A 26,036-nucleotide genomic window follows, 5' to 3' on the forward strand; every position below is an offset into this window, starting at 1 on the left:
GCGCACTAGAGGTACGCGTACGTGCGCATACCGTAAGCGCACGGGTAAGCTCACGGGTATAGCTGCTATAGATATATACATTTTTTTTAACCTAAATTACTCAAAATCCACTGGAGCATGTATCTTGAGACATAGCAAAGGCACATCGGGCTACCAGTCCCTACAATTTTGCCAAGTTTGGTGAAAATCCATTCAGCCGTTCGAGCTAAATGTGCGACCGACCGCCCTATGGAAATTAACATGGAGAAAACACGTTTTGGGACCCCCCTTTTATCTCGGCTCCCGCTTGACAAATCCCCCCCAAACTTTCAGGGAAGGACCGGAGCGCCGCGAGGCAAAGTTGCTGAAAATTTCAGGCAGATTCCTCAACCGGCGCCAAAGTTATTCCCAATAGAATGTTGCGATTTCCCTATGGAAATCAATCCTAACTATATATACCTACTGGCGACCGCCAGTAGGTAATATATATATATATATATATATATATATATATCATGCTGTGCGATCTGAATAAACGGCTCTCTGAAGGTTTCCCCGAGTGGCCTCTTTCATTTCCAACCGGAGGGGTGATTTGTGGTGATTCAATTGGTGCACCAGCCAGAGGTGTACAAGAGGCCCCGCTCTACCAAGTGGCAGGAGAGATGCTGGCACCAGTTTTGCAGCTTTTTTTCTCCCCCGAGGTATCGGAACAACTCCTGCCCGCCCCGAGTTCTGTTTCAGCTCGGACTGCTGCCAGGTGCAGCTCGTGACTGCACGAGAAGTCGCAATCACTGTATTGGCGACTTACAGCGCAGCTGGGACTCTCACTAGAGGCTGGTGCGATAAGGGGACCCAAGATAGTCAGAGGACATCATTTTACCGGGACACTCCATACTCATTACCACGTCTTTTCCTTGTTAATAGTGACCCCATCTCCACGTTTCACCCGCAGGGAAGCGGTGCTTTCTGGGAAGTGTAGTTCATTTTGGACTGCTTGGAGTGAACGAATATGTGATCTGGGGAGGGAATTCACCGTCCAATGATGACAAGGCAGGACACTTCAAAAGGCGTGGGTGGAGGTTTAACCGGTTTGTAGCAGCATCTGAGGAAGGCTAATTGCCGAAATGCCTCATGCTGTGCGATCTGAATAAAACGGCTCTCTGAAGGTTTCCCCCGAGTGGCCTCTTTCCTTTCCAACCGGAGGGGTGTTTTGTGGTGATATATATATATATATATATACATACATACATACATATATGCGAACACATATGTATACATACAGTTTAATTTGTCCTTTACTTATCTTTTGGCACTGCGCTTCAATCTTTCACCACAGGGGACAGAGCGCATCCTTGACCTCTTCTGACCTTATGAGAGCCAGGCCAAGAGCAAATTTTGCATGGGGAGTACTGGCGGGGCCAATAGACCGCAGGCCTCTACAGGATAAGGGAATGAGTGTCCTTCAAACTAAATTCTCCTTAGTTGATTAACAGGGTCTTTTCAAAGAAGAGAAATGGAATTCACTTTAGTTTAGAGCAATCTTCAATGTGCCACTTTTGCACTAAAGGTGCCATATATAGATTCAGCAATCTAAAAACTGCTATTTAAATTTAGTGTCAGATCTTCATGTGCAGGTGCTTACCTTTTGAATCTTTGTGAATGACGAGATGAAACATTATACTGTTATCATAATTATTTTTTACATACATAATTCATTCATGTAAAAAAAAAAAACAGTCAACAGACACGAGAAGAGCATTACGAGTTAAAACCCACTTCTGAAAAAGTCAAACAGAAAAACATAGGAGGTCGTTTAGATCTTGGTGGATTCCAAGGCCTGGGTAAGGAGAATCAGTGGAAGCAGGCCTCTTGCAAGGGTGGCTGGCGGACAGCTAAGTAAAGATTTCCTGTTGGCGGAGCAAGCAGTGGCCCTGCCATTTCAAAGCCTCATGGTTCCCCCACCTCTAAATGAGGCACTCACACCACAAATTCAGCGGAGTAAAGCTCTGCCTGTTGATAGCTGAGTTCACAATAAAGAGAAATCTAAATGACCTTTGAAGTGTTGATTTACAGCATTATAACTATCCACAAAATAATATCAAACAATAGGCACAGTCGCCTAAGCAGTGGTTACAAAATGTACGGCTCGAAAAATGAAGCAAAGTAATATAGCCTAACTGCACAGTTCCAAAAGATTACAACAATAGGGATTTGGGGGGAAGCCGACAGGAGGGAGGTCTGCCCCCTGAGCAGATCGGGAGGGTGGTTCAGTCCATGGGACTGCCATTTTGTGTTTTGTTTGGGCTTCATAGGTATAGCCCACAAATCGCTTACAGGCTATATAGGGTTTAGATTTTAGACTGCTTGCCACCATTTTAGGTTCTGAAGAACTTGGTGGCAGGGAGGTGCATTTATCATAATTTTTCAAAAAATGTTGCGTGTTTAGCGAAGGATTGTAAGGAGTTGGTGATTACAGCGAACGTATATTGTGCAGATTAATTTAGTTGCGCTTACCTGTGATGGAGGATGAGAGGGTTCGTGAGGCGCTGCGCCTCCTTCTTGAGGCGGGTCGTGTTGACTTACTAGTGGAATAAGCCATGGGGCCGGCACCCCCAGCAGGGAAGACGCCAGCGGGGGTAGCCACTGCGGTGGTGGAGTTCTCCCTGCCGTAGAAAGTGAAAGTGGCAGGAAGCCACCAGGTAGGGGGGAGAGGGGCCTCCCATATGGAAAGAGAGCGGCCCCTCGGGGAATGAGGCGCTTAGATGCCGGGTCGCGTTCTGTGGTTCCAGTTTTGAGTCTTGAGGCGGGGAGTGGCTGGGCCCTTTCGGGCAGAGAAAAAGGCAGTGTCTGTCCTTGCGGCCAGGAGAGTGGTGAAGGTGCCTCCAGCCTCAGGGTGTTCTGGTATGGGGCCGCACGAGGAGAGAAGGGAGGACAGAGCGGCCTCGGCTGTAATGCTGCCCGCTCTGCCCCAAAGTATGGGCAGGGCCAAGCACTGCAAACCTCATCGACGGAGGAGCTAGCGATGAAAAAATTATAAAGAAAAGAAGAAAGGCTGGGAGGAGGGGGGGTGGGGAGGAAGAAAGGGAGTAGAGTTGGCGGCTGTAACGCCAACCCGCTAGGGCCCAAATTAGGGGTGGGGTCAAGTACAGTGAGCCACCTCGATGAAGAGCTCGGTAATAAAGATAAAGAAAGGGTGAAAGGATGGGGGAGGGGGAGTTGGGAGGAAAAGAGGAAGGCGAGCAGTCGTGGTTTGGGCTGCCTGGGGAGGCAAGCAGCACATAAGGTGGAATGCCAGGAGTGGAAGAGGGGTGGGAGCACGAAAATGAGGTGGAGGGGGGCCCTGAATTAATGACAGGCTGGACAGGGGCTTGCGAATGAGTGGAGGAAGAGGACATGCCTGAGGATTTAGAACCGGCTGGAGAACACAGAGCGTGGAAGAGTTTACGACTTTTTGAATCCTGGGGAGAGGAGGTTCGTTGGGGGGTACTGGGTGGCGCAACTCGACGCAAGAGGGGGTTACTTCAATGCTAAAGAGGAGCTCCATCTCAGAAGGGAGACTCGGGCAGGGAGAAGAGGTCCAAGTAAACAGAGAGGGGCAGAGTCAGCGATGATTCAGGGTCCAGCGTCAGTGTTTATTGCGGCTATGCTGGAATGGAGTGGGGAGGAAGAGGAAGGGGAGGTGAAAGGTTTAACAAGCAGTGGAAGTAAGAGAGATGGATGGACAGGTGCAAAGGAAAAAAGGGCAAGGCAGGAAGAGGAGGGCGGAGGGGACATGTTAATGGCAGGGAACCAGCACACCAGTCCAGCTGTTTATTTTACTGTGTGGCGCATGGCGCGATCAGGCCGACTCAGCAGAGCTGTGAATGGCTTACTGGTGCTGTGGTGAAGAGAGGGCTGGGCCATGAACGGCACGCCCCATATCGCCGGGGAGGACGTCGTGGCCAGCACAAGTAGGCCCAGAACATCCTCGCTGGCCCAAACACCTGGCGGATCTGGCACAACCACCGGGTAAAAGTGAAGGTCGGGTGGCAGTGAGGGTGCTGAAGAGGCACAAAAGAGTACAAATCCCTGGCAGAGAGTCGGGTGAGGGGAAGCCAGAAAGGCTCCGCTGCAAGGGCTATACGGGGGCCTGGAATGGGCACAGGAGGTTTCGCATAGGGCTGAAATTGTGGATTTTAATGAGGAGAGCTTTAAAGGAGGTGGTTGCAGGAGGACAAAGAGAAAGGGGACAGGAGGACCTCTAATGTTTTGCCCAGTGTGTTGCAGGGATGAGCAGAAAAGCCAGCAAGGGCGTCATGGCCTGCAGCGAGGCCAGTAAGAAGTTACGGGGCACCTGGTGAGGTGGACGCATCTTTACCGGCACTCTCCTTGGGGCCAGGTAAGGCCAGGGGCATGAAGGGGAAGCATATGATGGTTTCCATTGGGCTAAACGCGGGGGAGTTGCAAGGACAAGGGGGGGGGACAGATTACAGAAAGGGAAGTATGTGTCAGATGTAGGAGTGGGCACTAGTGAGGCAGAGGGTTTGGGGGGCACTAAGGAAGAGGGTAGTTCAGGAAATGCAAAGGATGCAGTGGAGAAAAGCATTAAAGGAGATAAGAAAGAGGGCCGAGAGAGTAAGGAATTGAAGTTCAAGAAGCTACCGTATATGGGGGTGACAAAACCTTTAGGGATGCACCTGATGCAGACCACAAAAAGCGCATATGAAAAGGGGAATATGTAGAGATACTTAAATTGCTGCATCAGTAGGCTAGATCTATATTGGGATCCAAGGAAAAGGAATATGAGTCTGCCAAGAGGCCGAAGGTGCCGCTTACGCTCGAAAATTGGACTGCAGCATTCCTGATTCACGCAAGCGTGTATTGCGAGAAATACCCAGAGCGCTGCATAGCTCTTTTTAAATATATGGATGTTATCAGGAAGGCTCAAATTATGGGGGAGGTTATGTATGGGCAAAATATAATGAGGAATTTAGAGCGCGGCTGGCATGAGACCCTGAAGCCAAATGGGGAGAACTAGATAAGACTTGTGTCAGCACACGATGGGGCAGTGAAGAGTGGTAAGACAATTTTGACTGCCAGCGGGTTACCCATAGTTTACAGGCCCTTTCAAGAGCAACCCACCTGAAGAGGGGTGGGTGAAACAGGGAAAAGCCAACAAGGTGTTGGAGGAATTGCTGGGACTTCAATAAGGGCTGTGCATGCAAGAGTACTGTAAGTTCTAGCATGAACTTTCCAAGTGCAGAGGGCGGCACCCCCAGTCAACTGTTTCGGGCTGGAGGAAGGGGGGATACCACCTGGGAGAAAACCATTGGCAGCAATCCGGGTCTTGGGTGGGGTGATACGAGCGACAGGAAGATGCATGGGTTTTCAGGAGGGATTTTAGGAGGGGTTTCAGGTGGGCTACACAGGCAGCGGGGGAGGAGGTGGGCAGACAACTTACGCTCAGCCAGAGAACACAAACAGGCAGTGCAGGACAAAGTTGACAAGGAGGTGAGGGACAGGAGAATGGCAGGCCCCTTCAATGATAGGCCCATGGATAATTTGATAGTGTCTCCAACTGGTGCAGTCCCTAAGAAAGAAGAGGGTCAATTCAGACTGATTCAGCACTTGTCTTGGCCGGAAGTAGGATCAGTCAATGATTTCATTGCAGAGGATGCGGCCACAGTGTCTTTTTCCTCAGTTGGCATGGGCTTGTGACTAGTGGCGAGGGTTGGTGCAGGGGCACCGATGGCAAAATGTGATGTGAAATTTGCATTTCGGCTGCTTCCAGTCCCCCTGGACAATTTTCAGCTCTTGGGCATCCACTTTGAAGGGAAGTGGTACATAGACAAAGCATTGCCAATTGGATGCTCTATCTGGTGTGAAATTATTGAATTCTTCAGCATATTTCTGCAGTGGGTTTTTTCTTTGTGCCCAGGGCACCAGTTGGTCATGCACTACTTGAACGATTTCCTCTTGGTGGGTCTATTCGCCTCCACGGGCTGCCAGGAAGCACTGGAATGTTTCCAAGAGCTGATGAGAGATCTTGGGGTGCCATTTTCACCTAAGAAGACGACGGGCCCTACCACAGATCTGTGTCAAGTGTCATGACTGGGTCAAGCGTTGGCAGGAAAGCAGTAACCTCACCATCACGTCTGGCTATCAGCCAGGCTCAAAGAAGACTTGAGGATGTAGGGTGTGTTCTTGCAGTCTTTCAATGGGGTGACATTGGCACACGATGGAGACAGAGTGGGATGTTCATTTTTTTTCTGATGTGGCAGGTAGCCTAGGTTTTGGTCTCTAATGGAAAGGGAGGTGGTGCGCCGAGCCCTGGCAGGCAAACAGGCTTAACGGTAACAGGAGTATTGCGTTTTTGGAGCTCTTTCCCCTGGTGGTTGCAATAATGCTCTGGGGAGAGGAACTGGCACACAAAAGGCTGCTGTTCCGGTGGATAACATGGGGGTAGTGCAGATTGTAAATCGCCAGTCCCCCCAGGATGAGCACGTTCTGAAATTGATGAGTGTATTTGTACTGGATTGTGTGCGTTATGACATTGCTTTTAAAGCTGTGCATGTACCGGGTGTGGACACAGACATCGCAGATGCTTTGTCTTGTTCACAGTGGGGGAGATTCCGTGGGCTGGCCAAGGACGCCAACAGAATCCCATCGCCCATGCCTCAGAGGTATGTAGGCAACACTGGATGTTACAATTGGTGGTCGCTCATCAAATCCACTAGGGTTACATATATCCTGGCCTGGAAGGAGTTTTGTGTTAGGAGCTCAGCGGCGGGACAAATTGTGGTTGTGGACGTAAGACGCCATTCAATATATACTAGGCATGATTGTGAGGGGTCAGATGAGGGTTACCATTGCCGAGAAGTTAGCTGGGATTGCCATTATGGGTAAATTGTTATGGACTTATGCCCCATCAAGGGGGAACTGGGACGAAGACTCCTGGAAGTTTGGGTGCGGGCACAGGGCTTCGTAGCGAAGGCCAGGAAGCCAATCTCGTGGCAGTTATTGGATCGCCTGGTATCCACATTGCCAAAAGTGTGATGGGACTAGGAGGAAGCATGCCTTTTTTTCACTCTGATGGTGTGGATGTTTTTCGGTGCATTTCAGGTGTCAGAATTTGTTAGGCAAAATGAGGCAAAGGAGTGTCTTGGGAGGATGTGGTCATGCTCTAGGGAATTTGCAAATATGGCGGAGTTAAACAAAAACTGACCAACAGGGCGTGGGTAGATGGATTCTTTTATAAGAGCTCCATGTCCTCTTGCGTGGGAATCAAAATGGTCGGGTCTTTGTGGAACACCTAGGGGAGAAGTCTTCAGGGATAGCGTGGGGGAAGAGTGACGGCTTATCAGTTGTTAGCTATTCTCCGGGAAGCTCTGTATCGTTTGGGAGTGGATGGAGCAGTTTATGGCACACATTCTTTCCGCATCATTGCAGCATTGGAGGCAGGTTGAAGAGGGTGGGCTCAGGACAAAATCATGAGGCTAGGCCGCTGGTCGTCATCGTGTTATAGGTCCTATGTGAAGGGGTTGGGGAGGAAATGTGCACAGTTGACAGTCATTTGTGAAATTGACTGCCTTTTGTTTTTTGCAAGTTCAGTGTCCGGCACAGAAGCAGAGGAAATTGCCATTAGAGCGTTGGACACTTATTTGTTAAATGGGCTCAAGTGCAGCAGAGTTATTTTGGTCAAACTTTAGGCTTCAACCGTTTGTTTAGGATCACATGGAAAGGGAAAGGAGGCATGTGCTGGAGAGATTTGGTCCCTTGTTTGAATAGTATGTTTGTGAGCGGACAGTGCCCTTATATATTAGTTCGGCATGTGGGAGAAAATGATCTTTGCAAGGAGAAAGGGGTGTTGCTCATGCATAGTATGACGAAAAATGTAGCCCTAATTAAAGAACAGTGGTCTGGGTGTTTTGTCCGTTGGATGGAATTTGTGCCCAAGAAGGCTTGGAGAGGTGCGATTAAGCCAGGAGCAGTAGATAGAGCACAGAGAAAAGAAAAGAACGAAATTGCTTGTTTTTTGTAGGGGGCTTGCGTTTGGCAGGATCTGTCATTCAAAGACTCAGTTGGGCACAGTGGAGTTTTTTTGGGGCGACAGAGTACATCTATATAGAATGGGTATGGATATATACTTGTTGGAAATCAGAGAGGTTTTAGCAAGAACCTTGAATGCACTACAGTAGACCACACAATATTGGAAGTTAGGGTGAGCAGAAAAAGGTTGTGGGCCACCCCCTTTTTCTGGGTGGCGGGGACATGCAAAGTTGTTGGCAGAAGTTTAGTTGGCATTGAAAGTTAGTGAACCATGTGCAGGGAACGGGTAGGCAGGGAGTTCAAGGTTCACTTTAGGACATTTGGTTATTTACAGTTTCATACTTGCAGGCATAGGATGTGGAGGTTAATAGGATTTGGTCATTTTAAATGCAATTAATTGTAATGTGTTTATTGCAGGGTGGGGGTAGGTTCGGGGATTTAGGGTGGGGGTGGGTTCAGGTAGTAGTTTTAACAGATGTATAGTAAGGTTTTAATTTTATAAGGCAGTTGCCAGGTTAATTTGTTTGGAATGTTCACCTGTTTCAATAAAGCGGCCTTTTTCACACATATTAAGTGGTCTGTGTCATGGCTGTACCCTCTCTCCCAAAGGACATTTGTAAGGAACTTAAAAGTCATCCATAGAAACTGGCACAATGTAAGCCTGGGAATGGTTTGCACCCTAATGTTGTGAAAAGGATTGTTACAGTAGTGTTTTTAAGGTTCAGAACTATGTCAAGAAGTAGATAATTTTCTCCTTGATCTTTTATTTTTTACTTTGTGTCATTTCCTATGATTTTTGATGCATTGCACATCTTCCCTGTGTATTTGACTTGGAAAACGTTCAGAATGTGAGTAAAATGAATGTTTTGAACTGTGGGGACAAGTGTTATATGTTCAATGTGTGAAATACTCCTGTGAAAATAAACCTCTTTTGCCCTCATTGCGAGTGGCCTCTTAATTCTAATGGGGCCGTTAACAGCTCTTACCAACTGCATCGAAGGAGGAGATACACGCCCTGGTAATTACTTTTATGTGGAAGGAATATATTTATCTACGTGACTCCTGCTATTTTAAAGACAGATGTCCAACCCTTGTCTGGGAGTGCTCTGCCAGGACTTGCCATCGTGGAATCACTAAAAAACTCTTCAAAGTAAATTAAGCACCCCCCCCCCCCTCCCTCCTGCCCGCTCCTTGGCTTTGAATGATCTCATATTTCGTTCCCTTATTCCAAGTTTCACCATGTGGCTTTTATTTAGTACAACCCACCCGCAAAATAAATCCCAATGGATTCTGAGATAAAAATGGCTCTTTTCTACAACTTTTTTCTTTCCATTCCTCTCACGCACTCTCACTGCACAAGAGCATTAAAGAAATAAAAGGAACATCGGTTTCAGGACAACTGGCTCGTTTTTCACCATCACTAATTTACCACCCTTTCTATCGGACTGTTTCCGGTCTCAAATAAATAGCGCCCTCTGTATAAGAGACATGTATGACTGTATTTATTAATCAGACCTACAAACCCAGGACAGCTTAATAACCAGCCTGGGCATTCGAACGGATTGTAATAACAAGCATTACATCAACAAGTTTTCAGTTTACTGATTTTACACAGATACAGACAAAAAATGCCTGTTCATGTAGGTATATATACTGTCAAAAAAGTATATACGTGCAGAACGACAGTATAGGGAGTTAAAAAAAGCGATGAGATTTTCTTAAGAAACTGTAGATGTTTTTATGTGTTTGCGTTTTCAGGTGGTTTGCTGTCTGTGTATTGGTGTATTACATGCAACTGCGTATAATGCCAAAACCCAAGAGGTATCCATGTGTGAGAGTACAATACAAGACTTCCCGACAGTTCATAGGCTGTAAAACTTCACTGAGGAGTAAGTACCAGGACATCAGAGTACAAAGAGCCAGATTGCAGGCTCTTGGAAGCGTTTTACGTTTGTCAGATGGATTGGGGCTTTGTTAATAATTTAGCAATATACTGTACATGCTTAACAGTGGTCGAAGTGCATTAAAAAAGGATGGGAACTGTGATCCCGAGCCCAATGGGGGCAGGGGCAGTGAATGCGGAGGTGGGATCAAAGGCCTGGCTAAAAAGAACAAAATATTCTGTAGCTATTTTGTTAGTATTTCACCTTGAAGTAACTGCACATAGAATAACACACATCTTAAATTAATGATAAATCCAAGTTAAACTAATCAGTGAGAGATGCACTTTTTAACATTTGGAAACCTCTATTGGTTAATGCGATCACTGCAGATACTTCTGTGTGTACAGAACTGGATTCTGATTGGTATAGGAGGGAATAGGGGCATGTGCATTTTTAGTGTTATGAGGTCCCAACCTGTGACAGCAAGCACTGTGACTATCTATGTACAGCATTACACACCGCATAAGATAGGCTGCCACAAAGTGCACAAAAAGATTTAGCTTTAAGATTAAAAAAAAAGTCCTTCCAAAATACAAATCTCAGTAATATGCAGACTGCATCCAGTGCAAACATTTTTCATTCCTATCCATTAAAAGCGCATACTTCACAGCTCAGCTGGTCAATTTACAATTCCTCTCAAATAGAATACTCCACAAATGAATATTACAATTAAAGACAATACTAGCTCCCAAGCAGCCTTTACCATTGCATAGTAACCAAATGCGCACATTTAAATTCCTTTCGGCAGCAGGCAACCTGGAAAGAAGTCCTGTTTCTTGTTTCTCTGTCAGTCGCTCACTCGACTTCACAGCACTAGAGATTTAGCCCCCCCCCCCCTTGAGTTGCTGCTTGACAAATGTGGAGGCTTGTCAAATGTCGGAATTAAACATCCTGGGACGATTGCCTCTGAACATAGGGGAAGTGTTCTTGTCAAATGATTAAAGTATGGGCACGTCGCGCCCCTCAAAACCTGCCCACTTCGATCTCTGATGCTCACCAACATGTTTTAATATCCCTCACACCTGTGTTCCTTTTTTGCCCGCTCACAGTTACTTTTCTTGGTCGTATTCGAACCTACAGATACTCTCCTTACAACTGCAACACTGACACTCTTTGATGCACCCAACACATTATTCTCTGATTTCGGCCAAGCATTACTAGATTTAATTCTCGTCTCTGTGTCCGTCTATTAATCCTGTAATTTTCTCGTTTGTTTTCCTCACTTTTTACTGTTCCTCTCACATTAAAGAGGCCTCTGGCTACTTTTTATCATCCCTTCTTACTGTCCACGTCAGTAGCTCTGACTCTTCATCCTGCTCTCTTTCTCTTGTCTATTTCGGCAATCTTTCACTTACTTGAATCACACTTCTTGTAACTGCCAATGATTAATCTATTGAAACTTCAACTTTCAACATCTTTTCCTTTTTAAAAGAAAAAGCATTGACAGGACAATCATTTATTGAGTGTTGTTGTTGCATGCCAGCAAAATTCGATTGCCAGCCACACCACCTCCCCCAAGTAGGCCTTAGCCTGCTCTGCTTCACTACCCTAAGAGAGTCAAGTGCTACAATGGGGTTCTTGGTTCCCAGTAAAACGATGGTTGAGTATTTATTACTTGTGCAGGACTCATCCTTCACAACTAATAATCCAATTTCTTAAATTATTAAACACAAACACTAAAATACAGTCAAGAAATTGCATAACCTTGTACTATAGGTGCACATAGTAATAGCCTAACCCCGGTCGCACTCAAACTTGAACAAACAAAAACTGCATTGAAATCTTGCAACAATGGAGTATCTGATTGTGATGTCTCATTTATCCAAGAGCACACCATATCAACCTGCGCGAGTACTGCGCCACTGGAGAATACAGGCAAACCCAACTTTGCACTCACTCATTCCAGTCCTTCCATAGGCAGTAAACTGAATGTCATTACATTAGGTAACAGTAACAACTGCCATTTACAGTGCTTAGAACGAGCAGAAGTGGCATTTAAAAAACATTATCATTATTCAACATAATAAAAACCATACTGCTTATAGAATACGAAGCACCACTGAATTATTCAACCACTGAACTATTTGTTTCATTAATATAAGCAGTGGAATTTAGCGTATTTCCCATGGAGTAGGTTGAACAAAAAGAGCACAATATGGAGCTTAGGCATATAGGTGGCATGTAACCTTTACCCGCTTGACTTTTCCCCTGCAGTCTTCAACACGCAGGTAAGTGATTTTAATGGGCTTTTACCAGCATCTTTTACCACGTGGTACTTTACTCCGCAGGTAAGCAAATATATATTGTTTTAATAATAATATGTTCATTTTTTTAATTTAAAAAAGGGTAAGGTGTGTGTAGTTGTTAAAGGCGTGGCAGGATAAGTTTAAGCTTCCAGAGTGGGTACACGTAAAGGAGGATAACAGTGTTATTAGGGTAAAAGGGTGGGTATCGATCATGGTGTAATAGTCGTTTTTAGGTCTCGTACTGGCAATGCGCAGCATTGCTGTTCGAGACATAGAGAGGCCGAACAGCAATCTGAACAAGGTGGATTCTCACCAATGCATGTGAGGTATTTAAGCGCGACGCTTCCCCAGCGCGCGCCTGGCCTCACTTCTCACTCACACCCCATATGCTCGTTCCCTCCCACTCGCTCGCTCCCCTGCTCCCCTGCTCCCCCGCTCCCCCACCCGACTTGAAAGGAAGCCTTTCACACCAACATTTGTCTCTCATACACCACCATCAGACATCAAAGGCTGCTGCTCCCCCCCCCCCCCCAGCAATGCCGAGAGCTTGTTTTCAAAGAGAACGGGCCTCGGCCGCCACATATTTCACGTACACACTCACTCTTCCTTCTTTAGACATAAGACACCATATTGTTTTCCAAAGAAACGATGATACCTCTTTTTCCGCGTCCCGTAAAACGCTCGATTATTACACTTTTTCACCTTTCTTAGTCACACAGCTGCACAAATGTTGCCATATATTTTTCAGTTTTGCTAAAAGTTTTCCTTCTATTAAACTAGCAAAGATATCTCTGTCCTGGTGTTAGACGGTCTTAAACTAGCCGCCTGGACTTTAAACTGTCTTAAGACTGTATTTTCTGGTTACTGTTTTAAACCAAGCAAAAACACATAACAAAAGAGGCTCGTGTTTCCTGGATCAAGAGAGTCTTAAAACTTCTTCAAGCCAGCGGTAAAACATTCTAAATTGTGTAAGTGTGAGCACTCTTGGGAAGGTTGCATTTTGTAGGTTTTCATGCGCAAGTTCAGGATGATTTTTTAATGAAAACAAAAATGACGAGTTTTGCGAAATAATTGGGTTAATGTCACTCCTTCCTTTGCGTACTGGGCATACAGTTTCGAATAGACATGTTAAATTGGGTCACTTTAATTGTTATGCACCCTCTCAAAAGAATGAAAGGATGCGTGCACCCGGCCAGACTGGAAGCAGACACTGCAGTGTGCCAGAGACACAGGAACCCACTAGGTATATTGCTGGCATTGATAGTAACCAAAGCCACGAACAAGCAGCCGAGAAGAGAATCAACCCGCTTGTCCCTGCTGACACAGGGAGACATGGCGAGTATGTATGTTTTTAATGAAACCTTTTCATAGCACGGTCCGCCTGTGACTTTACAATAACCGCTTGGTTGAGCACCTGCTGCCAATGTGCTAATACCGCAAAACCAAGGCGCACCTTCTAACATTTAGCAGGGGACTTTAAATTTTATCACCACCCGCGGCGTGAGACAGCTCTACATCAGGAGTGTAAGAAACACAACATTTCTGGGGGACAGGGGCAGCCTTGGGGACTTTCCAATTACCCTCTACGAATCACCCTTTGACTGAGAACCACAGGCTCCATTAAATGTATACAATCGCATAGTTCTGAAGTGAAACAGTGAGAAAGGCAGGCATGTAGTCACCGTTTGAAAGTATGCTTTATTGTTATTTACATTCACAAAGTAAATAGACCAAATGTGAAAAAACACATTGATGAACCTTGGATTTGCTACAAAAAGGGGGTGGGGTCGCACACTAGTCACACACCGTCGGTGTCGCCCCTAAGGACTCTGGTTAATTTAGTTATGTGTTCCACGATGCATCACCTTTCAATCTTCTGCTGTCTTCGCTGTCTTCGCCATCCCTGGACACGTGTTTCGGGGTATCACCCCTCATCAGCAGGGATAGGCCATATTCTGGGGTTGCCGATGGCTGCCAAATATCTGCCAGGTATAGTACCAGTCAGGCGCGTAGGTGCGGGGTCCCAGGCTCGTCAGCCGGCGGCTCAAGGGAGCTTAATGTTACAAAAAGGGGGTGGGGTCATACACTACTCACACACCGGCAGTGTCGCCCCTAAGGACTCTGGTTAATGTAGTTATGTGTTCCGCGATGCATCATCTTTCGATCTTCTGCTGTCTTCGCTGTCTTCGCCATCCCTGGACACGTGTTTCGGGGTATCACCCATCATCAGCAGGGATAGGCCATATTCTGGGGTTGCCGATGGCTGCCAAATATCTGCCAGGTATAGTACCACTCAGGCGCGTAGGTGCGGGGTCCCAGGCTCGTCAGCCGGCGGCTCAAGGGAGCTTAATGTTACAAAAAGGGGGTGGGGTCGCACACTACTCACACACCGGCGGTGTCGCCCCTAAGGACTCTGGTTAATGTAGTTATGTGTTCCGCGATGCATCATCTTTCGATCTTCTGGATTTGCTGGATGTGCAATTTGCACACTGACTGGCAGAATGGGTCTGCTTTTTGCGATATGTTCCTTAGTAGGGAAGCTTTACCAACTGTACTTCGATCCCTTCAAAAGAGTTTGTACAAGGCTGCCAGCTTTTGGTCAAGTTATCTCCCTGCCGGAATACCCAGCTTTTAAAGCAACCATACCCAATTTGATTGGGCATGGTGGCTCGATACAAAAAAATCAACAATTATTTTATAGGTATTTAGTCAACAGTTGCTTATAAGGACCAGATTATGTTTATTCCATCACTTTCAGTTTCCTTTGTGTAGAAGAAAGCTCAAACAATTATATCAGAAGATTCTACGTTGGAATCTTGCATGCCAACATTTCTCACAACACGTCCCAAAAATATAACGTATTTTGAATTGGATACGGATGCTGGACACAGTTAAATACCATCTAGCCTGCATGCTGCAGCACTGACTGTACTTTGCATATCAAGTGAGAATTCTGTTGTGAGGGGTCCTTGATGTTGGCAAACTGGTGCCAGGCAAAGGGGATGGACCATTACTTCGAAGAGGGGCCAGGCATACCGTCTTTCTTATTGTTTGTGGTGATGGAGCCAGTGTAAAACCAATTCAGAGTCACGTTTTGTACCATATTGTGTGCTTGGCTTAGGGGAAGTTTTGCTTTTTTTCCTGCGTGCACTAGGAAGGAATGGGGTCCGGTTAGCTTGCCCAGATGTGTGGCGTTGCCAGTTGTAAAAAATAAACAGCTTCTGGAAATGCAAGAGAAGTTCAGAATAACCTCTTAGACTAATGGCGAAGCTTTATACTTTATAGCAACGCTTTCAACACTTTGCTGCCCAGAGGCCATATGCTGACCTCTCTAGTTAAGAGGTGGGGATGTTTGTCTTTTGTTCCCCCATACACAGGAGACTGAATTAGAAAGTCGCCTTTTGAAGGTCAAAGAAGGTGGTGTCTTTGAACGCATTTCATCAGTGGCCACTTTAAACATATCCAGAATTAAACATATGCAGAATTTCAGTTACAATCTTGTAGTAAAACATGAAATATGCTTCTTGCCAGGAAAAATCAAGCTAAAATATCGAGCATCCATGTTAAACGCACCATTTTATTTTTCTAATTAAACGTTCTCCGCAGCCATATGCAAATCTGTATTGGTCCTGCTTCAGTATGAACAGCCCCTTCAAGCACTGTTATCTTAACATTTGTGTTTCTCTCTGTCTTATGATGTCTGCCCTGCCACAATTTACTTTGGACCCTCACACACATTCACCCTTACACACCCTCACACACCCTCACCCTCACACACCCTCACCCTCACCCTCACACCCCCTCACCCCCTCACACACCCTTAACCTCGTCACCCTCACCCCCACACCCCCTCACCCTCACACCCCTTCACCCCCACACTCCCTCACACACCCTCAACCTCGTCACCCTCACCCCCACACCCCCTCACCCTCACAACCCCACAACATCACCCTCACAACCCCACACCATCACCCTCACAACCCCACACCCACCCTCACCCTCACACCCCCACACCCTCACACACCCCCTCATCTTCACACACACCCTCACCCACCCTCACTCCCCATCACCCTCACCCTCACACCCCCTCACCCTCACACCCCCCCACCCTCGAACCCCTCACTCTCACACACCCTCACACACCCTCACCCACCCTCACCCTCACTCACCATCTCACCTTCACGAACCCTCTCACCCTCACACACCCTCTCCCTCACACACCCTCACCCTCAGAACCCCTCATCCTCAAACGCCCTCACCCTCACACCCCCCTCACCCTCACACCCTCACTCGCCCTCACACCCCCTCACCCTCACACCCTCACTCACCCTCACACCCCCTCAAACACCCTCACCCTCACTCTCACACCCCCTCACACACACTCACCAGCAGAGCATACCAAAACATAGCATAGCATAACAAAACACAGCATAGCATAGCATAACAAAAAAGCATAGGATAGCAAAACATAGCATAGCATAACAAAACAAAGCATAGGAATGCAAAACAAAACACAACATAACAAAACATAGCATAGCAAAACATAAAGCAGAGCATAGCATAACAAAACACAACAAAACATAGCATAGCATAACAAAACACAAAAAAATAGCATAGCATAACATACCAAAGCATTGCAAAACAAAACATAGCATAATATAACAAAACATAGCATAGTATAACAAAACACAACAAAACATAGCAGAACAAAACATAGCATAACATAACAAAGCATAACATAACAAAACATAGCATAACATAACAAAACAAAGCATAGCATAACAAAACAAAGCATAGCATAACAAAACAAAGCATAGCATAACAAAACAGCAAAATACAACAAAACATAGCATAGCATAACAAAACACAACAAAACATAGCATACATAACAAAACATAGCATAGCATAAAAACACAACAAAACATAGCATAGCATAACAAAATACAACATAGCATAGCGTTACAAATCAAAGCTTAGCATAGCATAACAAAACATAGCATAACAAAGCATAGCATAGCAAAGCATAGCAAAACATAGCATAGCATAACAAAACATTGCATAGCATAAAGCATAGCTTAGCATAAAAAAGCATAGCATAGCAAAACACAACAAAACATAGCATATCATAACAAAACACAACAAAACATAGCATAGCATAACAAAACAAAGCATAGGATAGCAAAACTAAACAGCATAACAAAGCATATGATAGCAAAACAAAACATAGCATAGCATTACAAAACATAGCATAGCAAAACACAACACATAGCATAACAAAACATAGCAAAACACAACAGAACATAGCATAGCTTAACAAAACACAACAAAACATAGCATAGCAAAACAAAACATAATAGCATAGCAAAGCATAGCATACCAAACACAACAAAACATAGCATAGCATAACAAAGCATAGCATAACAAAGCATAGCATAGCATAGCAAAACATAGCATAGCATAACAAAACATAGCATAGCATAACAAAACAGCATAGCATAGCATAACAAATCAAAGCATAGGATAGCAAAACAATACATAGCATAGCATACAGCATCACTCAGCACCACCACAGCATCACTCAGGGGCACCACAACATCACTATGCGCTTCCACAGCATCAATGAACGCCACAGCATCACTCATTGGCCATCTCAACATCACTCAGCGCCCCCACAGCATCAATCTGTGCAACCATTCAACAACACCTGGTTCAAATATGTTCTCTCAATGTTTCAAGCTTTATTACAAATGTAACAAAAAGATGTTAATATTTCACTTCTGTTCTTGGAATTTCGTCACAAAAAAATACACTGAACATAATCTTCACAAAAGTTATTTACAAAAGTTTAAGCTATTGCCATTATAAATTACAATCAGCCAGATGCATCAACAGATGGAACCGCGATTCCTAAATGTCGATTTTTAAGGAATCGCTATTTAGGAATCGCAAAAGCCTATGCATATAGGAATCGCTATAAAAATAGTGATTCCTACACTTTCCTTAATTGCGACTCGCAAATTGCGAATCGCAATTAAGGAATACCTCCCCATTCATTCCTATGGGCCTAGAGGCCCATAGGAATGAATGGGAAGACATTCTCAATTTGCGATTCGCAATTAGCGAATCGCAAATTGAGAATGCAATTTCCAGGGTGCAGGGGTGTCCTAAGGACACCCTGTTGCAGCCCTGAAATCTGCATATGGGTGCATCTTGCACACACACATGCCCTAAGGGCATGTGTGTGTGTAAAATGGAACTTTGAAAAATGCACATAGTGCATTTTTCAATGTTTTTGCAAATTACCATCAAGTTCAACTTCATGGTAATTTGCTACTCCTATTTGCGAAATCGCTATTTTTTTTAGTTTGATGCATTGCATTTAAGGAATCTCAATTTGGGATTCCTTAAATGTGATTTTTGCATTTGGGATGATGCATCCCAAATGCAAAAATACCGGTCGCAAAGGGGCAGATTCTGAGAATCTGCCCGTTTGCGACCGGTTTTTAGGTTGGTGCATCTGGCTGAATAACTTTTATTTAAGTATTAATTATTTAAAAACATTAAAAGCCATTGTTATTTGTAATATCAATACATGTAAGTCACGTAAATACAACACATATTGCATTACAAATGCTATAGGTGTCACATTTTGCAAAAGTTATAACTATTGTCATTGTAAATGACAAAGCTATTAATTTCGCTATTTTTAAAAACAAAACAAAAATAAAAAATGTGTCATTTACAATACCAATAGCTCAAACTTTCCTAATGCGAGACCTATTGCATTGCAAATGCTTGTTGGGGTAAGGGGTGAGTAGAGAAAAGAGGGAGGCAAGTGATCTTAGGGTTCAGGGGTGTGTAGAGGTAAAGGGAGGAGACAGCTGTTTTAAGGTTAAGTAGCAGGTAAAGGGATGTATGGGTGATTTTAGGATAAAGGGATGGGTGGTGGTAGTAGGGCAAGTATTTGTTAGGGTGCAGGGGTGGGTAGCTGAAAGGGAGGCAAGGGGTTCATTTAAAAAAAGGGAACGTAGGAGGGTTACCCCGAAAACAGACCAAAAAAGGAAGGAGTTTGTGGGTCACACACACAAAACATTAACTCCTTTGAACCAACTCTAATCCATATTTCTTCACTCGCTGTCAAGTTTACTAGTATTACTTTTATCTACATCCTTTACTAATTCTACTTACCCAAAATTGATAATATTACCAAATATTGCTCTGATTCAAGCAGGTCATGTAAAAATATGTATTCCCCCACTGCCCTTATTTGTTTGTATTCCGGGCTAGAGGCTTACCATTCTGGTATCGATCTACAATTATCATACATCTATGGTGGTCGATCAGAACTTGAATTAAAAGGTAGGGTAGCCATACCGTAAGCTCTTTCTAGTTCCCCTGCATATTTGTTTCATTACAACGCAGATTTGCCAGCTTTAGCATTATTTTCGATTGTAGTCTCATGTGTCCAAAGTGGGGTTTAATACAGACAACTCAAGGTATCTCACTAGGCAGGTTTAGAACTTGGCATCATGAACATTTTGTACCTTGATATTTTTTCCCTGACACAGAGGTCTTTGCACCCATTATCATTTAAAATGCTCATGCTAAGTTATAGGTCTTTTAAATTCTGGCACACATTTGGACATTCTACTCAGATTCTCCTCTATAAAACTGCCTTGCTGTTCCTATCATTACCTCCTTTAAATAATGTCTGTATTCATACAGAGCGACATTCTCAAAAATATCCAAAGATAGGTAAGTGATAATGCTTTCTCCTCTGCAGCACTTCGCAAATACTTGTCCAGATCAAATACATCAACTACAGAAAAATGATCACTCCAGAGTAACATAAGGCCAGTTTTCAATTTGCCTGCCATCACCAGGGGATCAGAACTCCTAGAAACAAAAGGGAAGTTCATTAACCTACCCAACTTGATTCCCACCAAAATTCACAAGAGAAGACCATTTTGAGCAGCTGGTTGGGCCGCACAGCTATGATTGTATGAAGATATATAGTGGCTTACTGATCTAGGAAAATCATGGGCGATTTCTCTGCAGTTTAAGCTCTGCACAAAGGAAATATCACACCAGTGACAGGAAAATAGTTTAACCTCTTATAAGTCTTTGGAGGACTCAACAGACTGACTGAACTGCTTCTGTTGCTTTAAACTGAAGGGAAAGTTGATAGGCAGCCATGCTTGCTCAGCGCTGCATAACCAGCTCAAGGACCAGCTACCCAAAGCTGCCACTAGGCTTACAGCTTGAATCCTGGGAGACCAGAGACCTTCACCACTGCCCAACAAGACTCAAAGTACAACTTTTCAGAGAGCACATCACTCATCTGACTTTTGCCAGGGCAGAATGAAGAGAAGATTGCTTGTACAGTCTGCCATGAGTGAGAGTGAAGAGCTCAAACACCTTTGTGAAAACTGCACCATGTACCCTTCCTGCTCCTGAGACTAACATTTCCCTACAAGTCCTGACCATGATACTGGACTTGCCACAGTATTTGCATGGTTCCCACCTGGCAGTGAATTCCAGCCATCCGAATGATGTAGCGCTCACCTGCAAGTCTGCTAGAAGAGCGGTCACATGTCCCAAAATCCTAGGACTGTAGCCATTTCTTACCCCATTGTGTGACACTTCAGCACGGCCCACGCAGGACTCCAGCCAAAGTCCGAGCCCTGCTTTTACAGCCAACAGGAGTGCGTAGATGCACATTCAACTGAACAGGAAGACGTTTTTCAATTATTCACAGAGGTTTCTAAACTACTGCAGGCCAGATTGTTCATGTGATCACTTGGGAGAGTTAAACAGTATGCACTTACCTGTGCAGAAGGTAGCATGCCTTTGCTGTAAGTGGCATTCTGCTATTATCATACAGAACCTTTATTGGTGTACAAAATCATGGAAATAATATATTATTGTGCATCATTCTAGTGTTAACTTTATGTAAGAGTTGCACCAGACACTCTGTTTCAAGAGTAGGCCTCAAAACCCCAAATAATCAAGCAGAAAAGATACATTTTTGACAATAAGAGAACTTCCAGTGGAATCTCTTTCTAATAGAGTTTTGAGCTACAACAGCAATGCATGTTACAAGGAGTCCCAATGCTCTAGGGTTTTTTGGTCCTAGAGAACTGGCCAAATATCCCTCCTCCAAAATATTCACAGTGCCTGGTCATCCGCCAGTCTTTACTTGATGGGTACTAAATCCAGTCTCAGCCTGCCTCTAAGTTGCAATGCATATCCCTGCAACTGGCGAGCACATTCATGCCTCAAGGTACTTTACCACTGGCAATATGAAACCGCTACCACCCCTCTTGCAAACGTATTTCAACATGACAAAGTCAAACAGAGCTCACTGACCAGTTTCTGGAGTATCATTATCACACCTGTAGCCACTAGCCAGTCGGTGCTTCAGTGATGTAGACTGACACACACTGACAGATACACTCACACACTGACAGACACACATGCAACTAACACATACTCACTCTTCCTTCCCGCCTTTCTATTTTGGGGCTTGCAAGAGAAGCTGTCCTCTTGGAAATTCCTAACGTCCAAAATAAGGATAATGGTAGGAAGTGCCAACTTTATTTCTCATGGTGCATCTCTGCTCTAGGATAAAATTGGAAAATGGGCCAATCTTTGCATTTTTGTGAAGGAAATAGTTCACACGCCTGCTTCAGGTGCAGGTGGCTGAGTCAACAGATCATCTTGCTGTCCTGGGGAGACAGAGAGCTAATCCTATTGCTTATTGTCTGAAACCAGGCGAGAGATTCTGTCCCTCTTGAATATGGCCTCCTCTTTGCCCTTCTTAACACTCCTGCGGACAGAGCGAGCAAAGGTCCCCAGAGAGACCCGGTCCCCACAGCCATATCATGTCTTCCTACCACTAAACGGGGGATTGAAGAAACCCAAACCTACAGTCCCTTCCGAAATTCTAAGTACTAGCAGTTCTAAAAGTACCACCAAATGCCCGCTTGCCTCCTTCCCAAAGACAAGAATCTTATTTTATAAAATGTGATATGAATGTGCACTGTTACCCAAAATGTCATCTTTGACATCCACCTCCAATGCAGCTCAACAGCTCCCCTTCTATTATTAGAATGTTCACCAAACTCATACAATATACTCAAGAAAACAGGTTTGGTAGAAGACCAAGGATCACTACCACTAAAGGCCCCTGCTCTTTTACTTTGGAAAGGTCCACATGGCGAATATGGCTTTATTTTGCAGTGATGCAACTTGGTTAACTTCGATTGTTAAAAAAAATTATATTAGTATTTTACCTGCTGATGTTTCCCTAAATTGCTCACTGGCTTTCTTCTTTCGCCATTTCCAAGGCTTGAAGATTTTTCCGATGGTTGAGAGTTTGCCTTTTCTTTTGAGAGGTGGCGACGGACTTCCGGGGTTTGGTCCATCTGAAGTGGCAATGTGGGGTTTGTCTGGTCCGTCAACTGCAGAAAAAGAAAATATACATGATTAGCAAATGAACCAAAACAAGCTAAAATATAAAAGCACTCGTCGGACTGTGTTTTGTCTTTTCCACTGGTTTCTCAGTTTTTCTTTGTTTTAACAAAAAAACAGTCATCGTCAATAAATGTTCTCAGAAATAGGAGGCATTCGAGAAGTTGAAAATGGATTGTATTTGGCTTTAAACTGGTGTTTGAAATCTACTTCTACAAAGCACACTGCAACAAATGATGAAATACACCAGCACATATTGGAGACAATGCATTAGTTCAATATTTCACTTGTGCTGCAATGTTAGAGGACGACAATTCCACAACTTGCTGCCAAAATGTTAAAGGGTCATGTTTCAGCCAACTGCTTCTATCAACTGCCACTCAAAGAGGAGCATGGCTTAGAATAATAATCACTGGTCCATTTAACACATACATTATGTCAATATTCTGCCCCGTATGGTTACTGAAACATTCTTCAAAGATTTACCACATTCTGCATCACCTCTCATCTCCACCACCCTCGTTAACCTTAATCACTTAAAACTCAACCTGAGGAAGCATCAGTGCCAAACACTAGGCCTTTTTCTCTTGGATCACTCTGACAAACACCAACAAACCACCAACCACACGATTGACAAACCCCTACAGCTAAACCCCACATCTGAGTCTATGTTTCACCATCCTTCCACCTTGGACTACTCCTATAGGACACATGAAAATGGCCTCCAAAATCGGTTGTCAAGACTCCTGTTGCAAGACGTAAGAACACACTTTTCTTGACCCCTGCTGACCTAGAGCAAATACATTAAAATCTACCTCCATTGTAACTAATGTGACCTATTATATGACACAACACCCAGGACATTATTTGCACAACGCTTGCCTGCCACACTAACAGTTAAAGCTCCTGTCACAAAAACAATCTTTAACAGCCACGCCCTATAGGAAAAAAATGTGCGCAGTGTTCTGCAAAAAGTGGCAAATCCTAAAGTTCTCCACGTTCTTGTACTTTTTTTAGTGGTACGGACCGGAGAAACCCACCAGCCTGTTGGTGGTAGGAGGAATTAGTGAGGTCAGCTGTTGGTCTGCAGTACGACGGTTCTTGGGGGAAACTTGACCGTATACTAAAACAGCCATCGAGTGCACGTACTCTCTGGACAAGAATGTTACAGATTTTAACGAAATCTATGAAACAAAAACAGTGTTTTGAATTATAGCAGAGAATGCCCCAGTGGGCACTAAATTGCATTATGAATTCTGGGTATATTAAAGGATTTCTTTAGTATCAAGAGTCCAAAGAGTTCCCCAGGAAACTAAGAATAGGCAGATTAAGATGTGTCACAAAACATGTTCTATTTTTTCCCAAAAAAGGTCTAGAAAGAGCTCGATTATATTAGACAGAATGATTCGGTGACTGCATTTATTCACAAACTTTATCTAAGAACTGCACTTCCTCAGGCGGACACCTTCCTGTCCAAGGCGGCTTACATTAGATATTCTTTTGTTATAAATTCAGATTAAAGTTTGATAAAAAACCATCCATTCCTACATAGTTGTCAATTGAGAGCTTATAATGAAAACATTCCTTTTCCGGGTTTAGTTGTACAGGATGAGGCCATGTTACGGGATTACTCAATTTTCCATTTACAAGCCCGGGTGAAATTACGTAAAATGTATCTTTAAACGCAGCTGCTTTTCAGTCTGTTCACTGATTGTGTCCCTTTGCTTTTTCTGCATGTTAAATTGGTCGAGTTCTTTAGGTCACCTCCATATTCATAGGGAGAGGGGAACACGAAAGAGAAAACATTAAAATAAGATATTTAAATAGGGAATGCTCGTCCCTGGCCACACAATGGAAGCGCAAAGTTCAAAGGAAGGCAAAAGCAAATCGTCAACACGTGTTATAACCAGTTTTTTTCCCGTTTTCACTGAAGTGGGTTTGAAGTGCAAAACGTCCTTTCCTTCTGACGAAGGTGGGAGATTTGTCGACCGGTCGTAGGCATGCTTTGTTGGTACGTACTGGTGAAGTGCATTTCATATTGCTGCTTTCCTAATATCAGAGTTCATACACTTGGAAAAGTTTAACTATGGTGCTAAAATATATGAATGAATGTGGAATCGCATACCACCTACATGGGCTCCACTAACAAATGCAGAATGCGGCTCTGAGGTACTATGCACTTAACAAGCACTATCCCACCATCCCAAAAGAACACAATATAATTAAAACTTATCATATAGCACTTCATCATGCACTGCCATCTCGGAGGGCTCTAAATAGCAGTGGTGTCAGACCTGGCATCTTTTGGCGTGTTTCCCTGTCTTTTTGCCTCCTGACCTCCTGTTTTTGATGGTATGCAGGACTTTGTTTTTGCTGGTTTAGTGTCTCTGTGCATTTTTTCACTGCTATTCAGTACTAAAGTGCAAGTGCTCCTGCTGTAAATTATGTTATGATTAGTTTTCCATGATTGGGATATTTGATTTACTAGTAAGTCCCTAGTGAAGTGCACTGTGTGTGCCCAAGACCTGTAAATTACGTGCTACTAGTGGGCTTGCAGCACTGGTTGTGCCAGCCACACAAGAAGCCTTTCAAATGTGTATCAGACCTGCCATTGCAGTGTCTGTACGCCGTTTTTACTGCCATGTCGACCTGCGAAGTGCACCCACTTGCCAGGCCCTAACCTTCCTATTTTTTTACATGTAAGACACCCCTCAGGTAATTCCAAGGTACGCCCATGGGCAGGGGGCAGTGTATGTGAAAAGTAGGGCATGTACTGGAGTGTTTTACATGGCCTGATAGTGAAATTCTGTGTATTTTGTTTTTCATGGAAAATAGTCGGAACAACGCGAGCAGAGCCACACGTGTTCCAACTTCGCAAGTGCTACGACGTACATGCCTTAACCACGTATATGCGTGGTTAAGGCAGTGGGCGGTCTAGCTGCTGGCTGGATCGGGAGAGGACCCGATGCAGTGAGCTAAGTGGGGCTGGGGCCGGGTTTCGGGGTCGGAGTAAATATGGTTTTGAAGAGGGGGATGTCGGGGTAGTTTTCAGGGCTGGGGGATTGGGGTAGTTTACAGGTTTCTGGTTGGTTTTAGGGCTCGGGAAGGGGTCGTTTTCAGGGCTGGGAAAGGGTTTTTGTTTTTTTGGGAGGGAGGGAGTAGTTTTAGGTGTCAAGGCAGGGGTTTGGGGGGCATTTTAGGGCTCAGGGTGGGGGGCGGGGATCGTAATACTTTTTAGGGTTGGGGGCAGGGTAGTTTTTAGGGCTCAGGGGATTGGGTAGCTTTTAGGGCTAGGGGGCAGGGAAGTATTTAGGGCTTGGGGGAGGTGTTTGGTTTTCAGGAGGGAAGGGGTCGTTTTAGGGCTCGG

The 26,036-nt window shown here is 44.5% G+C and overlaps 1 protein-coding gene across 3 annotated transcripts in view; it reads right to left on the bottom strand.

Moving 5' to 3' along the window:
* The window catches only part of PHACTR2 (phosphatase and actin regulator 2), a 662,085-nt gene that overhangs the window by 403,183 nt on the left and 232,866 nt on the right, over positions 1–26,036 (bottom strand). For all 3 annotated transcript variants that reach the window (XM_078648997.1, XM_078648996.1, XM_078648995.1), the window contains exon 2: positions 22,492–22,659. In XM_078648997.1, the coding sequence (XP_078505123.1) occupies positions 22,492–22,659 (168 nt within the window). The remainder of the gene's footprint in view (positions 1–22,491; positions 22,660–26,036) is intronic.

This window comes from Lissotriton helveticus, chromosome 6 (assembly GCF_964261635.1).
Source record: "Lissotriton helveticus chromosome 6, aLisHel1.1, whole genome shotgun sequence".
NCBI lineage: Eukaryota > Metazoa > Chordata > Amphibia > Caudata > Salamandridae > Lissotriton > Lissotriton helveticus.